Consider the following 17,099-nt stretch of genomic DNA (forward strand, 5'->3'; position numbering starts at 1 on the left):
CCAGCTTAACCAGGAGCACTCTATCCCTAGGAACAGCTCAGTGCTCAAAGGACCTTGCAAGAGATTTCTTGCCCCGTTTCAACTTTGTTCCACATGCTCCATCTCACCAAGGGCAAGCAGGATGCTATAGAAATTCACAAGCAATGCCATCACCCAGTGGGAACTGGTAAAACTGTCACTTTAAAAGCCAAAATTCGGCAGAGTAAGGAAATGGACTTCGATTCAACAGTAATCAAAAGCAGTTAATCTAGTAAAAAAACACCTGACTTCAGTGACTGAATACCAGTTTGCTGAAGTTGTTAATTAACCGAAGCTCAGTAATATCCCATGGGGATTAGAATGCTCTGTGTTCCACTTGCTCGGGTGCCAAGTCTTGCAGTAAAATATTTCTTATAAACTATGCTATAACATCTCAATCAAAATTTGCAGGAGAAATTAATAGTAGGCCCCCCCCAACAGAAAGGTATTTAGCGCTCTGAAGATGCAAAGGTGATTTAGGCTTTGCCAGCCCATATGCTTTTTCCACTGATAAGCAGTTAACACTGTTTAATCAAGAACACGAAGGACACATTGATGTGAAACCAGCGACCAACTCACACCAAGGTATTGCTTCTCAGGAGGGCTGCATTAGAAAACTACAACTGAAAATAATTTATATACAGATTCAATTACCAATATCCTATTTTTATCCAGGAAAAACTAATTTGTTTTGCACTATAGATTCTCTAAACACTATTCTCATCGACCCCCCGGTCCACACCTGTATTGTCACTTATTTATCTCGCTGCAACCTTGTCACCTCTACATAGGTGGCACTTCTGGTTACAAGAGAAGCCACTTTTAAACAGCTCTTCTTGATATACAGCTAGTGCTTCTTTCCTTCTCAGAGCTGCTACAGTTAAAAAGAATATTAAATAACAGCACGAATTTTCTTTTTTTGCTTTTGGTAGAAAGCCACAGGTTCTCAAACTAATCCTCAAACTCAAAATCACAAGGCTATGCATTATTCCAGCAGTCATTTGGAAAGGCTTTTCACCTTGTTCAGAAGATAAAAACATAAAATCCCAAATCTTAAAAATATGATGCAACTTAAACTTAAAAAGGCTCTTTCAAGCAAAAGCACTAAGGCTCAGGATCTCCAAGCCTAACTCTGGCACCCTGGCTGCCCCAACAAAACTGTATCCACCTTTCCCTTCCCAGTAATATTGCCACCAAGCTTTAATAATAGCATGAAACAAAGAAGTATTACAGACTCCTAAGCAGAACAAAGAAAATTTATCTCAAGTTTTAAAAAAGGCTTATATACTCTGGCAACAGCCTAAGTTCAATTAACATTACATAACATTCTCACTAACACAGTTTCACTTTTCAAAATGGAAGTCAAATTTATTCAACATTAAGTGTAACAACACATCAGAAATCAATATCCACTTATAAAATAAAGCAAAGTAACATGAATAAACACAGGAAAATACTGTCTGAGACTCTCCAAGCAGGACATTTCTCATAAGACTCACAGAAAAAAAAAATGATTTTTATATGCAAACAGACTCAATTCCCAAAAACTCAGTTTTTTCCAGTTGTAAAGCAATATATAGCTAATGGGAGATAAACTAGAAAAGGGAATGAAATGCATCATGCTGTACAACACCAAAGAAATACTCCAACTGCATTTGCGTACAGCATTAACAACATGCAGTAGATGAGGTTAAAAGCAAGTACAGTGTGTATATATTAGAGACAGAAACTAGCCAGTCTGAGGGCTTTGTTTCTTATTTTAGTTCAAACTAATGAAAACAAACAGATGCTAAGAGCAAACAGAGGAAGAGCAGAATCTGCACTGAGAATAACATCTCTTCCCAGAACAGTAAAGCATCTTGAGTAAGATTTAAATTGTGCGCATTTTCACTCCGTTGGTCCTCTTCTTGCTATGTCATTCAAACATACCTAGCTCCAATGATGGGCTTTATGCAAGTATCTACGTTTCTATAAAGCTGTAATTAAATAAAACAATGCAAGTCATTCAAATTCCGCTAATCCTTTAAGTCAGGCATTAATATGCTGAACACTCACTACAACTCAATGCTATTTAAATTAAAAATAAAAACAGGGCAAGACATCTGGCAAACAGCCTTGCTGAAATGTAGGGTATTTTAATTGTTTTTGTTGCTTGGATGAAAGCAGTGTGAAAATACACATGCTACCCATTTCGTTAAGAACTATTTAAACAATTATTTTCCACAAAAAGTTGGGATCTTTGTTGGTTCTAGTCAGTCCACAGCCTGACAGATTTCTCTTGCCAGTCTTTTTTTTAAACAAACCCCCAAGATCTCCTATAGCTCGTCAGCTATTGAAAAGCAAGCAAGCAAAGCGCACATGCAAGTTATTAGATTTAGATAGCCAAATATAATTAACTACAAAGTTCCAAGCAGTAAGTACATCTACATTCCCCTGGGGAGACTCAGTCTTACTGGGAGATGGATTTGAATGCTGATAAAGAATGCCAGTTACCTGGTTCACTTCAGAAGTTCTCTGCCTTCCACCTGAGGACTTCCAAGAGCCCATTCTACCACCTAACAAGCTAATAAACTAGTACAAATATTCAAGATTTAAATTCATTTCAGTAAGAATGGACTGATGGCTTACAATTGAAGACTGACTTTTGTAGGGCTAGACATATTGACCTTAATTTTAAATGAATTCAAGTTTGAAAATAATTGTGCAGCATCAAGATAAAAGTAAAACACAAAGGAAAAATTAAGAAAGATAAACTTACCACTCACACACAAATTGCACAAGTCAGCGCTCTACCTAGTTTAACTCAAGTACAGCAGTGTTTTTACAACAATATCCAAACAAAAAGTAACTTATCTACCACTTATCTATTGGTAATTCTCAGCTGAAAAAAATGTTGTATTCAGTACCTGTTTACTTAACAGTAGAGGGATCACAACGAACCAAAATTAATTGAAAGGAATGTAAAGGAGAGTCTTAATTCAGATGTCTTTAGTGCATATTAAACCAAAATTGACTTTAAGACATGCTACTGAAACCATTACCTGAAACTGGTCTGAGGTCCAGCAATCACATAAGCTAACTATGAAATTTAATGCTGGGTCAAAAATGGAATAGAAATATGAAGGTAATGTCCTGCAGAGTACGTCTAAAGAAGAAAGGTTTTTTTCCTTGGGTAAAGAGTTACTCATCTGAAAGCTTTGAGACTGAATATACCTCTCATCTTCAGCAATGTAAGTTGTGAGTATTCCTTAGTCTTCTGATATAGGAGCAGATGAAACACCTCTGAACTCTTTTTTCATCCTCTATAATGAGCAAGAGGAATTTCTTTCTACCTTGCTCAGATGTGCTTTCCTTAACATCTAAGCAGAGACCAACCTTCCACTTCCATTTCAGTGAAGAATTAAATACACAGAACACACATAATTTGGTAAACTTGAGATTCAAAGTTGTAAAGGAAAAAAGATAACACAAATCATTTTATTTCTGAAAGACTGAAGTGGGCTGATAAGTACTGCCATCTTGCTTAAGTAATGTCAGATGCAAGAGCAACTGGGAATAACAATTCAAAGGTTAATATTGTTATAATTTATATGAATCAGTGCATTCTGTTTGTGCAAGACAGGACTAAGTGGAAATTCAGATCAGCACCATCTCTACAGGGCTGGAAGGGAAAGCTATCTGTTGAAAACGCTACTGAAGCCCCAAAGAATGATTACCTAAACATTTACATGCTGTCGGGCAGTCAGACTCTACTAGCAAAAGCCTTTTTTGGTTATTGGTTATACCAACATCTGTGTTTAAGTCACTAGTAGAAAAGTTTACCAGCACTTTGAATCAAACAGCCTTAGAAGGTTTAACCATTACTCAGTGAAGATGCAACATCCAGGATTAAAATGCCTACAGCAATTCAGAGCAAGCAGTGTTTCAGACATGAAACAGTAATGCATCATTTTAGTCAGTGGAACTGGAACAAGTTAGAAAACAATGTGCACCCTCCTACTTAATATATTGTACAAGGAGATAAGCAAATAGTAAAAGAGGTCCAAGAATCAGTAATTCCTCTATTTGGCTTTAAAAAAAAAAAAAAAATTAAGCATTCGGTTTATTTACATTCTTCTTCCCTGCTTGTAAATGAAAAATAAATGCTTCTTTGCACGTTATAAAATTAAGGTAATAATCCCTCTCCAGCAATGTATCTTAGAAATGGAATGAAACTATCCTGAAGCTCTAAACCGGCAGTACGAGAAATGCTAGCTAAAGCTCACCTCTCTCCTATGCATGCTTTTTTCCCATATACTGGGAAGCAAAAGGGCAAAAATCTCGAAAGCTTCAATTTCTAATAAATTTTATCTTTTTAGGCTTTCAATCAGTCATAAATTAATGACCAATTCAAGCTGGCATCCATAAATATAAGAAAACTGAAGTCAAGTATCCTTGGCTTCACAATCTTCAAGGCTTCCAAATGAGGAACTGTATTCTTATTATAACATTACTACCTGAACTATGATGGAGAATCTTCCCTCTTTCAGCAAACTGCCCACCAGAAAGTGGAGGGTAAACTGCTACCTAGGTACCAGTGAGGTGGGGAAAGAGATGTTGACATATGCATGGAACTGCCTATGAGAAATTTTAGATTCCATCCCTGAGCAGGGAAAAAGAATCTACTTCCCTGTCCACTCTAAGCTGGTCAAAAGTATTCCCCATGGCAACCAGAAATCCTTTCCTAAAATTTTTACACTATTAGGAAAGAAGTATCACATAGCTTTAGTAAGAATTGTGGAAAGGTTTGGGTTTGTTCAGTTTTGGAAGTATTGGGTTTTTCTTCTTCATGCAGAACCACTTGACAGCTGCTTTTACAGGTGAAAGACTCAAATGGTAACCTCTTCAGGGAGAAGCCTTTTAAGCAGTTTCCACAAAGGGCTGCTCTCCTGACAAAGTACTCTTAAAATATTTCAAGAAAGCAAGATCCTCATCTTCTGAAAAATACTGGAGAATTTAAAATAGAACATGGAGAACAGAAACTAAAAAAAAAACCAACCCACCTCTGATCACAACCATTCTGAGTTTAGAGCTTAGGAATTCCCCAGCCATTTAAAGATGATGACACTAGATGATTGTCTTGAATGACTGACATGTCTTATAGAAATCCCAGTGGTTGGAACCCTGGCTGGATTCACTGACTGCAAGCCAGTTCATGTTACACCATTAAGCAAGTGGAGGAAAAACAGAGGACCTTTGAATGCATATCGTCTCACTTCTGAGCTGCTGACATATGCCAGATACTTCAACATTAAGACTGGATTTGACGTTTGCCGGTGAGGATCTGTCTACCTGACAGTCAGTGCTCTCAGCAGGATGCTAACGGAAGATGAGCATTCCTACAGTAGCCATAGTACAAGCAATGCAAGTCACTTTGGGGACAAGTTTAAGTGGCAAGATCCACAAGGGGTCTATTAAAATGATTTAACCCCACCCTCAACTCTATGAACTTAAAATTGCAGTCTGTGCTCCAACATACAATCCTCACCACTTCTGATCATATTAACTTAAGCTTTTAGTTCTATAATATTAATTATTAAATATAATATTATTAGCAGCTATAAAGTTACAGGACAGCTGGTAACAAACCGAGTGTTGAGAGTAGTCTGTGCTCCAAAGGTTTGCCATTTTGAAGCCAAAAAATCTGTTAACACTATGATAATCTTATTGATTTGTTTGTAGGAAGCCATAGCATTTTTTTTCCAGAAGACATTTAAATTGTGTATTTTAAAAAGATAATTAACACTTAAACTCACAGCCAGTGAAGAGTACACCACCTCTTCCATTTCAATTTTTAGTTATACTTACTACAGAAAACCGAATTTGTCTGTTTTGGCTTCTCAGTATTTGAGCTTGCCTGGCTTACGTCAGGATTAAGTAGTGCTGTCCTCCCACTCCTCAACACCAGGTAATTTCTTCCATGTGTAAATATTTACTCTCCAGTATCAAGACGCTGTTTCATCATCTTTGGTAATGATAGAGACATAGTTCCTCAAACCTCACACAGCAATATCTACTATCCAGCCCCAGATCTAACTTTAAACTCTGTTATTGCTATAGCCTTCTCAAGTGCAGACATCAAAATTGAACATTTTTCTGGTAGTAGTCTTCTCCGTGCTGCTTGGGAGGCAAGGTAAGTTCCCTACTTTTACGTAGGTTTTTTTCCCTTTGTATGTGTTCAAGTACTTCATCAGGCTTTTAACTACAACTCTGAATGTTCAGCATTGAAGTGGTTCTCTGGCACAAGTTTTTTTTGCATTGCTGGGGGTCTTTTTTGTCTACCATGCACAGAGTGTACAATCTTTCTTCAGAGACCACTGTTACCTTCTGACAGTAATACTCCGGATTCCTTCTGCTCTCTTAAGGAATTAATCAATGTACCAGGACATTTAAGGTACTTGTACATGCAAGGTCTCTATCACATTTTCTAACCCTCCTCTTCAAACCATTTCACTAGCCATAAAATATGCTTTTGTTAACATCGCCATCACTTCTTGAGGACAGACCTAACACATTGGTATGTACAGTGGAACCTAAATAGAAAATTATAGAAAAGACATGTATCACTTGATTTCAGTTAGCTACAGGTTTTGAAGGCTTCTTACTAGAAAAAAATTTAGGCAGTCAGTGAATTAATTCTTTCATACAGTACAGCATGTACATATTGGCAAGAAGCCCCTAATCACAGGTTGCTGGCAGTGGCACCTGTTACTGAGGCAACCAGAATACTCCTATGGAAGAGCTGAAACTATTTAGTCATCACTGGGTAAATTGCTTGTGTTCACTAGAGCAAGAAGTATTTCTTTGGAATGTACCTCAAAAGAAATTCCGCTCAGTAGTATTTTCAAACTGAATAAAAGGCACTGTTACTCAAGCAGTACATTTGTTGTCTCCAACTGTTTTAAAAAAAAAATTAAAATATGTTTTTGAATAACTAGCTACTGTTGCTCTAAGAAGGCTTCCTTGTTACCTCAATTTTCATCTCTCCCTATAAAAGCTTAACATAAAAAGTGCTTTTATCTAAAGCATGTAGAGTCTCACCTTTATATCTATCTTTATATCTAAAATTATGAATTAGTATAACAGTATGCATTATAAAATTATACCATTTACTTCAGACATGGCTGAACAGCTAAATCTTCAAACTATACAAAAATAAAGTGTATGAAATCTTACAAAAGGAGGACATTAAGACATTAATAGCTAGTCCAAAAAATATAACTTATACACAGCAGTAATAAGCATAAGCAATGTAGCCTACAACAGCTTTCAATTAACAGGACCTCTGAAACAAGCATCAGCTAAAATTAGAACATTCCCAACACAATGTTTCCAATTTATTGTCTTTACCACAGTACAAACTTTTACAAACCAAATGTCCATTGTCTGTCAGTCTGTAAACAAAAGCTACTATCTCCCTCCTCATTTTAAGAGGGTGAATGTTTTCAGTCCTCGGTCAAGTTTCATATCCATCACTTGCATAAGGAATTAAAAGCCTCTTCTCTTGTTATTTTTCTTTTTTTTTTTCTTTTTTTTTTTTTTTTTTTAATCATACAGCCTGCAGTGAAGTAAAATCACAGTGAAAGTCCTGGAAAAAACATGATCTTTACAGCAGGACTTGAACCATTCTAATAATAAAAGCATGGCATTTCCATTTCCAGAAATCAAGTCAATTAGAAATCCTAAGTTCTACTTAAAAACCCCAAAAGATCTAAAAGTGAAAAGATTCATCTTCTCAGTCAAATACAAGTCTTTCAGTTTCACTTGCAGAGAGACTTTTCCAGTCTGTAAAACAGTAGTGCAATTCAATTAGTTCTACTTTTATTTTTCTTAAAGTCCAGTAGATACATGTCCTAGCTCTACGGAAAGATAGGAAGATGCTCCAGTAAACAAGAAACTTTGGCAAGCCCAGGAAGGCTTACTAGTCCATTAAAGCTTAGAAGTCCAAAGTGGCTTAAAAATAGTTTATGAACAAACTAAAAACCAAAAAAAAAAACCAAGAAAACAAAAATTTAAAACAAAACCACTAAAAAAAGACAAACTAAAAAAAAGGAAATAAATAGGCAGAAATTAATGTAAACTGTCTGAACTTTTAATGATTTCTCATTAACAGCTGGCACAACCTTTGACAGTACAGTCAGTTAAATATAGTTGACCTACAGAGCATTCCATTAGGGCAACCAGTCTGGAACACTCAAATGGAATTACATTCCTAAGACTTAAAAAATAGAGTTCTTATAACACTACTATAGGTTTCTTCTGCCCACCTCACTTACACTTCTTCTTGAAGAGGCTTTTTATTTTTGATGGCTTTTTGTTTTTTTCACCATTTTGACACAGGTCCTGCGGGATGCTACTTATCCTAGGGACAGAAGCAGCTTCATGGTTGGGTTTACTATCACTGCTGGCTGAAGAACATGAGGTGTGCCGAGGCTTTGGGAGTGGGACCCCAGTTGAAAGCTGATTCATGCTGCAGGACTTCTCCAGGATTCCATTATAAACTTTGCTTGCAGGGCTAAAGATCATGCTCTTAGTTTCTGCCATGCCTACACAGTCAGGAGAGCCCCTAGAGATATCTGCAGTTAGAGAAGAGGAGTCTCCTGTAGATGATTCCTCCAGTGAGAATTCTTCTGGGGATATTTTCTGAGGAGAAAGTGTCTGGTAGATCTCAAGACTTGCTGGAGGAGACTGCTTCCTTCCGGTGGATGAATTTAAGGAGTCACATTCCGAACCTGTTTCCTGTATTTCCCTGAGTTAGAGCAAAGACAGGAGAAAACATAATGAAACTACTATTTCCTTCGTGTAATTAAAAAGGAAATTAATTTAGAATCAATAACATTAGTCTAAAAGCACCACCCACACTTTTCCTTAGTATTTAATTAACAATAAACATTAAGTTAAACATTTGAAGTCACGACTTTCATTACATTATTATCTAAACTTAAGATAATTAACTTGTGTGATCTTGTTTTTGTGAGCAGCACCATCTGCCCAGAATCAGTCATTTGTATCTCACTTCAAAGAACAAAAACTATCTCTGAGAAAAGTTATGAAATGAAAGAAGGAGAATTAAGCCTATCATACACAAAAAGTTTCTTCAGGACAAGTGTCCCTACCTTTCAACAAGCTCATTTGCTCCTTCCAAAAGGAATTTAACCTTTTCCTATGAGGCCATGTAACAAGAGTAGGTACACGCTCAACATGCTGTAAGAATTGTGTTACCATCCATCTTCTCTTCGCCCAGTAGCTGACATTGCTTTTGATCCTAGTTTCAGATGTAAAAGCCAGTAACATATTGTAATGGAGAATCAGGGTTAGTTCAGTGCACCCTGGATTGTAACATTACTTAACTGTATACGACATGCTAGCTATTTACATACATATACCAGACAAGAACTCTCTCTGTTCAATGAGGACTATATTAATTTATATTATCTTACAGATTACTTTTGGCTTGGTTCAACCTCTAATTCTAAACTGCTAGTCTCAAATAATCCTATCAGAGTTCCAAGTGCTGTTTGCTAATCTCCGTACCATTGTTTATCAGCAGAGAAGTAAATGGCTTCCTCCTCCTCTTCAGTTCGATAAAGAGCGGGGCAGCTCGACACAGAAAGGATGTCAGGGTCAGGGGACTGCAAAGCATGCTGAGACTGCGGAGATGATGGCACAACATTGCGTCTTGATCGACACAAGCTACTGCTTCTTGCCAGTGTGCTGGGAGGTTTTACAATGGACCCTGAGGCAAAGACAAAGCAAACCAAAACCCTCCAAGTGACATTGATGGTAACAATATCTACTCTGAAGACTAAATAGCAGCTATCTGCTTCAGCCACAGTGATTCTTAAAAAACTTTGACATTGCTCAGCTGTTTAGGGAGAAGACAGACTGGCATCACCTTACACATTCTACAGTTAGATGAAGCAACTAACCAAGATGCAACTGCAGCAGTCTTGTGACTGCCAAATATTACTCTGACCACGTGCACCAAAGCTCTGGCTCGCTATGCTCTCTTGAGAACAAAGAGAAAGATTCTACTGGAGCTCCCAACCCTTTATAAACTGAAAATAGCAATGCTGAAATTAGTATGTTACACAATATCCTGTACTTTACTTGCATGGTGATTTGGAGCTTAAAAGAATATGTAAAAGTTCTGCAATGCAGGTATACCTAACCGAACAACCAAAATAAAACACACTGCATTAGTTGAAAGTTATGTTAGCCATGGAAGACCAATTTACCTAACATGATAGAAAATATAACTCAATCTCATTTTCAGTGCAAGTATTTCCTATTTGACAACACTTCCTTTTGCCAGGCTAACTATGAATTTCTAGAAACAAAAAATAGTACGAATGGGGGAGACAGCAACACAAAACTTGACCAGGAAAGTATCTAACAGGAAGTGACAAACTAAAATGTTCCTAATTAATTCCTCCTTCAAAGGATGATTAGGCAGCAATACTCCTACGGAAATAAATCTACAGACCTCTTTTCAGGCTAGCAGTTTTGAGTCTCAGGATTTCTCATACCCCTCCTCAAACTGTCCCACAGAATGCATCACTGCATAAGACAGACGGACCATAGCCTTCACTGATGTTCAAAACCGGTACCAAACAAAACACACTAAAAAAAAAAATCAATTATTTTTGTAGACAAGGATGTCTAGCCTGACAAAAAATGTTTTTATTTTTTGAGATGCCAGTTTTGCATCAGGTAAATTAAAGTTTCCCTTACTGGAATCTCAGGAAAGGTTGAGTTGTCATTCTGTTTTAGTGCAGGAAATCACAACTTCCACAAAACAAGTAACTGCACCTTCGCCAACGCGTAGACTTTGTTTCCTGCTGGGCTGAGCAGAAAAGAGAGGTATACAAGTCCCACATGACAGCTGTCATGTAACTCAAATTTTTGATTTTACTTTCCATGAACTCCCTACAGACCTGAAAAGCAGGTGCTGGCAGCTCAAAAATAAGCCTCTGTCATTACAAATATATGTCTAAAAAAAACCCACAAACATGAACTGAGATAAGAGTAAGAATCCCTTCAGAAAAGTTACTCTGTATCCAGGTAAATCAGATGTCATCCTACTTGCTGATGTAAAAGCAAAGATTGCACCATGGGTGAATTTTGAGAGAAGTTACAAGCATTTTGGTTCCTTGTAGGTGTATTTACACAGCATTATGAAGGATTCAGCTGTGACAATTTAAGGTCTAGAATTTTCTAGTACAAATGAAGCTCAATAAATCAAGGAATCAGCTGAATCCTAATCAGTCAATGGAAAAGCAGGAATTTCAGTATTACTTTCCTGTAATGACTTTGTTCCAGTCTTGTACATCTGGTTTTTTATCCCCCCTTTTCTTCAGCCAGGATGATTAAACAGATCTACTTCACACCATTTTAGCCTGTCGTCCCAATTGCTGACTTCAAATGTTTCAATCTTAAGAGACCAAAGGATGCTGGGGCAAGGTAACAGCCCAGAGAATTCAGTTTAGGTCCAGACTGAAACAGTCTTGCTCATAACTGACCTGTCTGCATGCTGCATTTTGTCTGAAGCCTCATGAGTGGAACAAGCTATTTTGCTTCTGTCCCTTCTAATGTGTATTTGTCATTTTTGTCTAAAGGATGGGAATAATTTAGCAGTTACCAAACTAACCTACAATAACTTGACTCCTAAAGTGGTTTCAAATACAGATCATTTAGCATATTTTCTCTTTACTTCCCCACTTCCAAGCGTTTCCTGGTGGTTTTTTTTTCACTGAGTAGAAATTTTAAAACCTACTAAGTTAAGGAGAAGATACTTCCCTCATGTAATCACTCACAAAAATCAGGCTCTTGTGCCTTACCAACATTCAGGAAAACACATTTGAAATTTTTGTAGCATTACCAAGACTCAGATAACTTTCATCACTGAGACAACATCCATTAACTAAATACTTCCAAATGAACTGAACTTTAAAAACAAAAACAAACCACCATAATTGCAAAAGCCCACAAAAGCAAAAGTTTCAACTAAGTATGCTCTTAAAACTGTACAGTCCTCCTCAAATCACAGCTCCTCTGAAACAACTGCACTTTGCTTTCTGGCTTCACTTCTATGCAAGACCTGAATGAGAAGAGTGACTAAAAAACAAAGTGTGACTGAAGTCTTAAATACATATTTAAGTGTTTTGTCATTTTAGACCATCTGGAAAGTTGGATAATAAATGGAGCTCTTCATTTTGAAATCAGACCACAGGTTTCTCCATACAGACTTGGATGTTTAACTCTAGACATCTTATTTTACCGAGCCATCCAAAAATTTTGTTGCTAAGGTTTAAATCAAAGCGTTCACAGCGAAGACAACTAGAGACACAATATTCTTTAAAAGCAATAAAAGCTTGCAGTAAGTAGTGTTGCATAACTTTGCAACGTGGCCTATAAAGAAGTGGTTACATTCAGTAGACAGACATGTGACCAAGGCACACTAAATGAAGCCGGCAAAGTGGCAACCACTCTCCTTATGCTATTTTAAAATACACTTCTAATTTCTTCTGAGAATCCCAGCCCTGGAAGAAAAACGTACACATAAGACAAAGTTTCCTTCCCTACTCATTTCTCAGCTTGATATTAATTGTTTGAATACCTCCATGGGATCTTTTTGATTTGCCTCTAGAGTCCAGTTAACCGCAACTTCCATGAAACAGGCTCTTGTATTGACGCAATAACTCAAGATACAAGGGTGGTCTGAATCCCCAGTGTATCTCTCTTGATCATAGTTTAACCAAATCTGGATTTTCCCTCCCTCCAGCACTTGGCCTCTCTGCCTCACAGTCAAACAATCCACTGTATCCAAACATAAACATTCTGCCTGAAAGCTTCCCTTGGATAACAGGATTTTGTTCCAGCCACTGAAGAATGTTTAAAAAGCTCTGTAGCACATGGCCTCTTAAAGGGTGCGATCCTCCTAGTAGCTCAAGGGACCCTAGACTAACTCCACCCCTTCCACCTGAAAGAGTAAGTGTGCTAACAGATTCATTATAATGCATTACTCATTACAAATGTTTGTCTACACAGCAATCCAAGCATGACAAGCAGACTTTCAAAACCTTAGCTGGATATCCCCCCCCCATCTCCCACTAAGACAGAATAAAGGCTTTTTCTTCACATTATTTTTCTTGTAAAAACCCATTTCCAGTTTATACAAGTCCCAACAGATGCATCTAAAATGCTAGATAGAATTTTGTTTCTTGATTTGACTTTGATCCAGTCCTGTTTGATTTCAGCACTAATCTCCCACCTGACTTTACAAATCCCATGCCTCCCCAACTCTCCCCCTTTCTTTTTATTGAGCACACCACTTACCATGAAACTGTGAAACTATTGGAGGAGTATCTTCATCCAAGTCATCAACTCCCCCTGCAATTGGGTAAGGAGGAATAGAAACTCGAGGCATAACTACCCAGCTGTGATCAGAGTAGAGAGAGGAGGTCAAGCTTGGTAGCCCAGAATTGTGTGCTATTTGAAAACCACAGATCTTCTCAATCTGTTGCCATCGATAAAGACGCTCTCTCAAACATGTCGTCAGCTCAGAGAGGGCTTTCCTAAAGAAAAGCACAAATTAAAATTACAGGCACTGTTCTTAACGACAAAGCAAAGCAATGCAAGCGCAATCATCCCAGCATACCAGAAGATCCATTAGGACTGTCCAAATATTTGTCATTTAATATCTTTTAAACTGTTTTACTTAAGTGCAATGGCACTAAGACACTAAATCCCATCACTCTCATAAAATTCCAGTGTTTCAGGAATAAATAGTCACAAAAGAATATGCATCCTGTTAATACTCTTACTTTGCTTCAAGGATTTTATGGTCCACTTCATCCAGGGAGGAGCTGTGTGCAACATGTAACGTTCCAAATACAGTGCTTCTCTTCTTTTTTATTTTCTCTGCCTAAAAGCAAGGTCAAATGAAATGCATAAAACTGGGAGTTACAGACTTAACACAGATATCAATCTTAACAATAGTGACAGGTAGCAAAAAACAACCCTGAGGAGGGGGAAAAAAAAAAAATCTCCAAATGCTTATCTAGACAATTTGTATTTACTATTTCATATATCTGTAGGTCCGAAAAGTTTTAAGTAGGTAAAGAGTAAGTGTTAGTACCTCATCTTTGGCGATTGCTAATTGCATTTCTGCATGCTGTCTTTTGATATTGTAATACTGTACTTCAACTTCATGTGTTAACTGAAGCCACTTCTGCAAAGCTTCAGGAACAGACCAATTACTTCTCAGCTCAAACTCCTTTTCAGCCTTTTTTAAAGCCATGCGAACCTAACAATCAAGAAGAAATAAAAGTGTTAACAAGAGTATCATTAGAAACAACAGAAGAAAGTGAAATATAAGCACCTTTATAGGCTGCAGCAACATACTAAGGCTTTACGGAGCTTTGGTGTGTGCCAATTGCTGTCTGGAAGGCAGATCTGGCATTTCTGAAATATAGCATATGAATTTCCATATACTGCATTATACTTAGATTTTTTTCCTATGGTATATAGCCCCTAACTTGAAGCTTAAATATTTTTATAAGGCAGCATTTTTATTTAGTACAATAAATCTAATTATTGCACTGAGTGAGACAAAGCTACTATCTCTCATCTGATAACAAGGTGGAAAAAAGCTTTCGTATATATTTTGTTCCATGAATCCAACATGATAAGCTAACATACGAAGTGTATGTCTTCTTAGTTTCAGGATTATTTTCCTAGCTAATGGCATGACTGACATACAGTTATTAAGTGCTCTTTGAATTTTTCCATTCAAATCCATCATTAGAGAAATAAATGCTGCTTTAAACACTCCTAAGGATCTAATAAAACCAGGACCAATTTAAAATCAATGCTAAAATTATACACAGTTTGCAGATACCTGTACTAGCTCTTCCTCTGCATATTTGAGCCTGCTGAGCTCACATTCAGCTCCCTCCCTCAACTCCCTTAGGCGATGAGCTTCCCGTTTTGCATCATTGATCTCATCCATCATTTTGCGCTCCAGATTTTGCTTTTCCACAGCAACATTTCTATTCTCTTCTTGTGCCTTCTCAAGCCTTCACAATTGAACAAAAAATATGAGAAATTACACAGCGTATTTGTTAAAAGTTGCAGTCCAGAGAAGAAAATGCATCTAGCAACAGGGCAAGAGGCAATGGGCACAAACAAAAACACAAGAGGTTCCATCCGAACATCAGGGAACAGTTTTTCACCATGAGGGTTACTGAGCACTGGCACAGGTTGCCCAGGGAGGTGGTAGAGTCTCCATCCTTGGACATATTCAGCAGCTGCCTGGACATGGTCCTGGGCAACTTGTTTTAGATGATCCTGCTGGAGCAGGTGAGGCTGGACAAGATGACCTACAGAAGTCCCTTCCAACCTCAACCATTCTGTGACAATAAAGACTATGCAAGGTTTATGAACCAACAGCAATTACATCACATAATGTTCTGTCCACATCAGACAAAATATGTGAAATTTTAGCTGAACTATCATTAAAGGTGTAATAAGATCAAAACACAAGTCATTATAGACAATTGAGTTACAGGTGCATCAGAGAAGACTGTCAGCTCTCACAGTGCTAAATAAGTAATAGAGAGCAATCAGTCCAGGTCTGTTTCAATCTTAGGAGCTTAAAAACCAGAGAAATGTTCTAATTCCCATATATATATACACACAAGTATCCCAAAGTAAACTGTAATTATATGAAAACAACAGTATATACTTTACATCTCTAGGTAAAAAAGGTTGATCCTCTGCTCTCTTTACATTCACCCTAAATTGATATTGCCTGCTAAAATACCCAGGAGCAATATCAACCCTAAACCCCATTGTCACCGAAATCACAATTTCCATGCAAAATGATGATGAACAAAATTCAAAGGCAGCTTAATGCAAATAATGTATGACTGAAAATGATCAGGATCTGTATTTGTATTTAACCTCAAAACAAAAGGACAAGTAAACATTAACTTTTTTTAGCTTTTATACCTTTCCTGCAAGTCAAGAAGACTTTGTTCTGCTGTTTGGAGACTTTCTAAGTCCTTCATCATCTTTGTGATATGTTCTCTTGAGGTTCTGTTCTGTGTATATGCAAACCAGCAGCCTCCAAACCCAATAACTATAGAAACTGTTAATATAAAATCCTTCATCCAGTTGTGAGGGGGACCTGTGCAGAGAATAGTAAGATCATTAACTAGTTCATTGATACAGGCAACAGACTATGGACTTTCTTTTTCCCCACAGCCTAAAAGGTTACAGAACCTGATGCTAAACAGAATCCCGACTGATTTATCTACAACCACTTCCAACAACTTTTCAACCTTTCAAATGGACTCCAGAGCATTTCCATACAACTTAAGCAACTCTGCTCTGGCACAATCTACTTCACCTATGCTAAAACATACATTATATTGAGGAAAGCCTACTAAACTTTTACAGTACATAGTGTGTTATCTTTATTTAAATGAATTGAGAGTTTCCCCAATTACACTTTAATCAGGCCAGTAGGAACTTTAGTTATATTTGAGTAAGCTCTCCCCAGTCTGCACCTCTGGAATACCCTGTGCTAAGTTAAAAATGCACTTGTAGAAAATAAAGTAGATTTTAAAAGGATAAGTAGCTAGTAGCAGCACTTTTTAAAAGCAGGACCTGAACTATCAAAGTATCATATCCCAGATTCACATACACTTTGTTAGTACAACTTTTATAGTCACTTGCACCTTTATAAAAAATTTTTCAAAGGACAGTTTCTGTTAGCATTAAAAGGTATAATGCAGACGCAAAGTGCTTTTTTTCCCCTGAAAATCTCCAGCTCGGATCTGTCAGGCTAACTCATATCAGTCAGGCCAGCTCCAATCTGGCCTGACTTTTGTGAAGTCAGTCACTACTCTCCAAACCGACCACTAAGCTCAGGAATACCTGACATGCACAGTACCACAACAGCTCTATAACTGCATACAAGCAAGCTGGTGATGTGGTAAAGAAATCTCTGCACATGCTAAGATGGGTCAGATGTC

At 37.4% G+C, this 17,099-nt stretch overlaps 1 protein-coding gene across 3 annotated transcripts in view; it reads right to left on the bottom strand.

The window, feature by feature from the left end:
* Positions 1-1,359: 1,359 nt before the first annotated feature.
* Positions 1,360-17,099, bottom strand: part of STIM2 (stromal interaction molecule 2) — a 73,822-nt gene continuing 58,082 nt past the window's right edge. The window contains exons 6-13 of one of the 3 annotated variants that reach the window (XM_055795275.1): positions 16,072-16,249; positions 14,960-15,137; positions 14,198-14,365; positions 13,884-13,984; positions 13,396-13,634; positions 9,592-9,793; positions 9,174-9,322; positions 1,360-8,806 (exon numbers count right to left, since the gene is read on the bottom strand). In XM_055795275.1, coding sequence (XP_055651250.1) covers positions 8,769-8,806; positions 9,174-9,322; positions 9,592-9,793; positions 13,396-13,634; positions 13,884-13,984; positions 14,198-14,365; positions 14,960-15,137; positions 16,072-16,249 — 1,253 coding nt within the window. In that variant the 3' untranslated portion in view covers positions 1,360-8,768. The remainder of the gene's footprint in view (positions 8,807-9,173; positions 9,323-9,591; positions 9,794-13,395; positions 13,635-13,883; positions 13,985-14,197; positions 14,366-14,959; positions 15,138-16,071; positions 16,250-17,099) is intronic. The other 2 variants (XM_055795274.1, XM_055795276.1) reach the window with 2 other exon arrangements.

This window comes from Falco peregrinus, chromosome 2 (genome assembly GCF_023634155.1).
Source record: "Falco peregrinus isolate bFalPer1 chromosome 2, bFalPer1.pri, whole genome shotgun sequence".
Classification (NCBI taxonomy): Eukaryota; Metazoa; Chordata; class Aves; order Falconiformes; family Falconidae; genus Falco; species Falco peregrinus.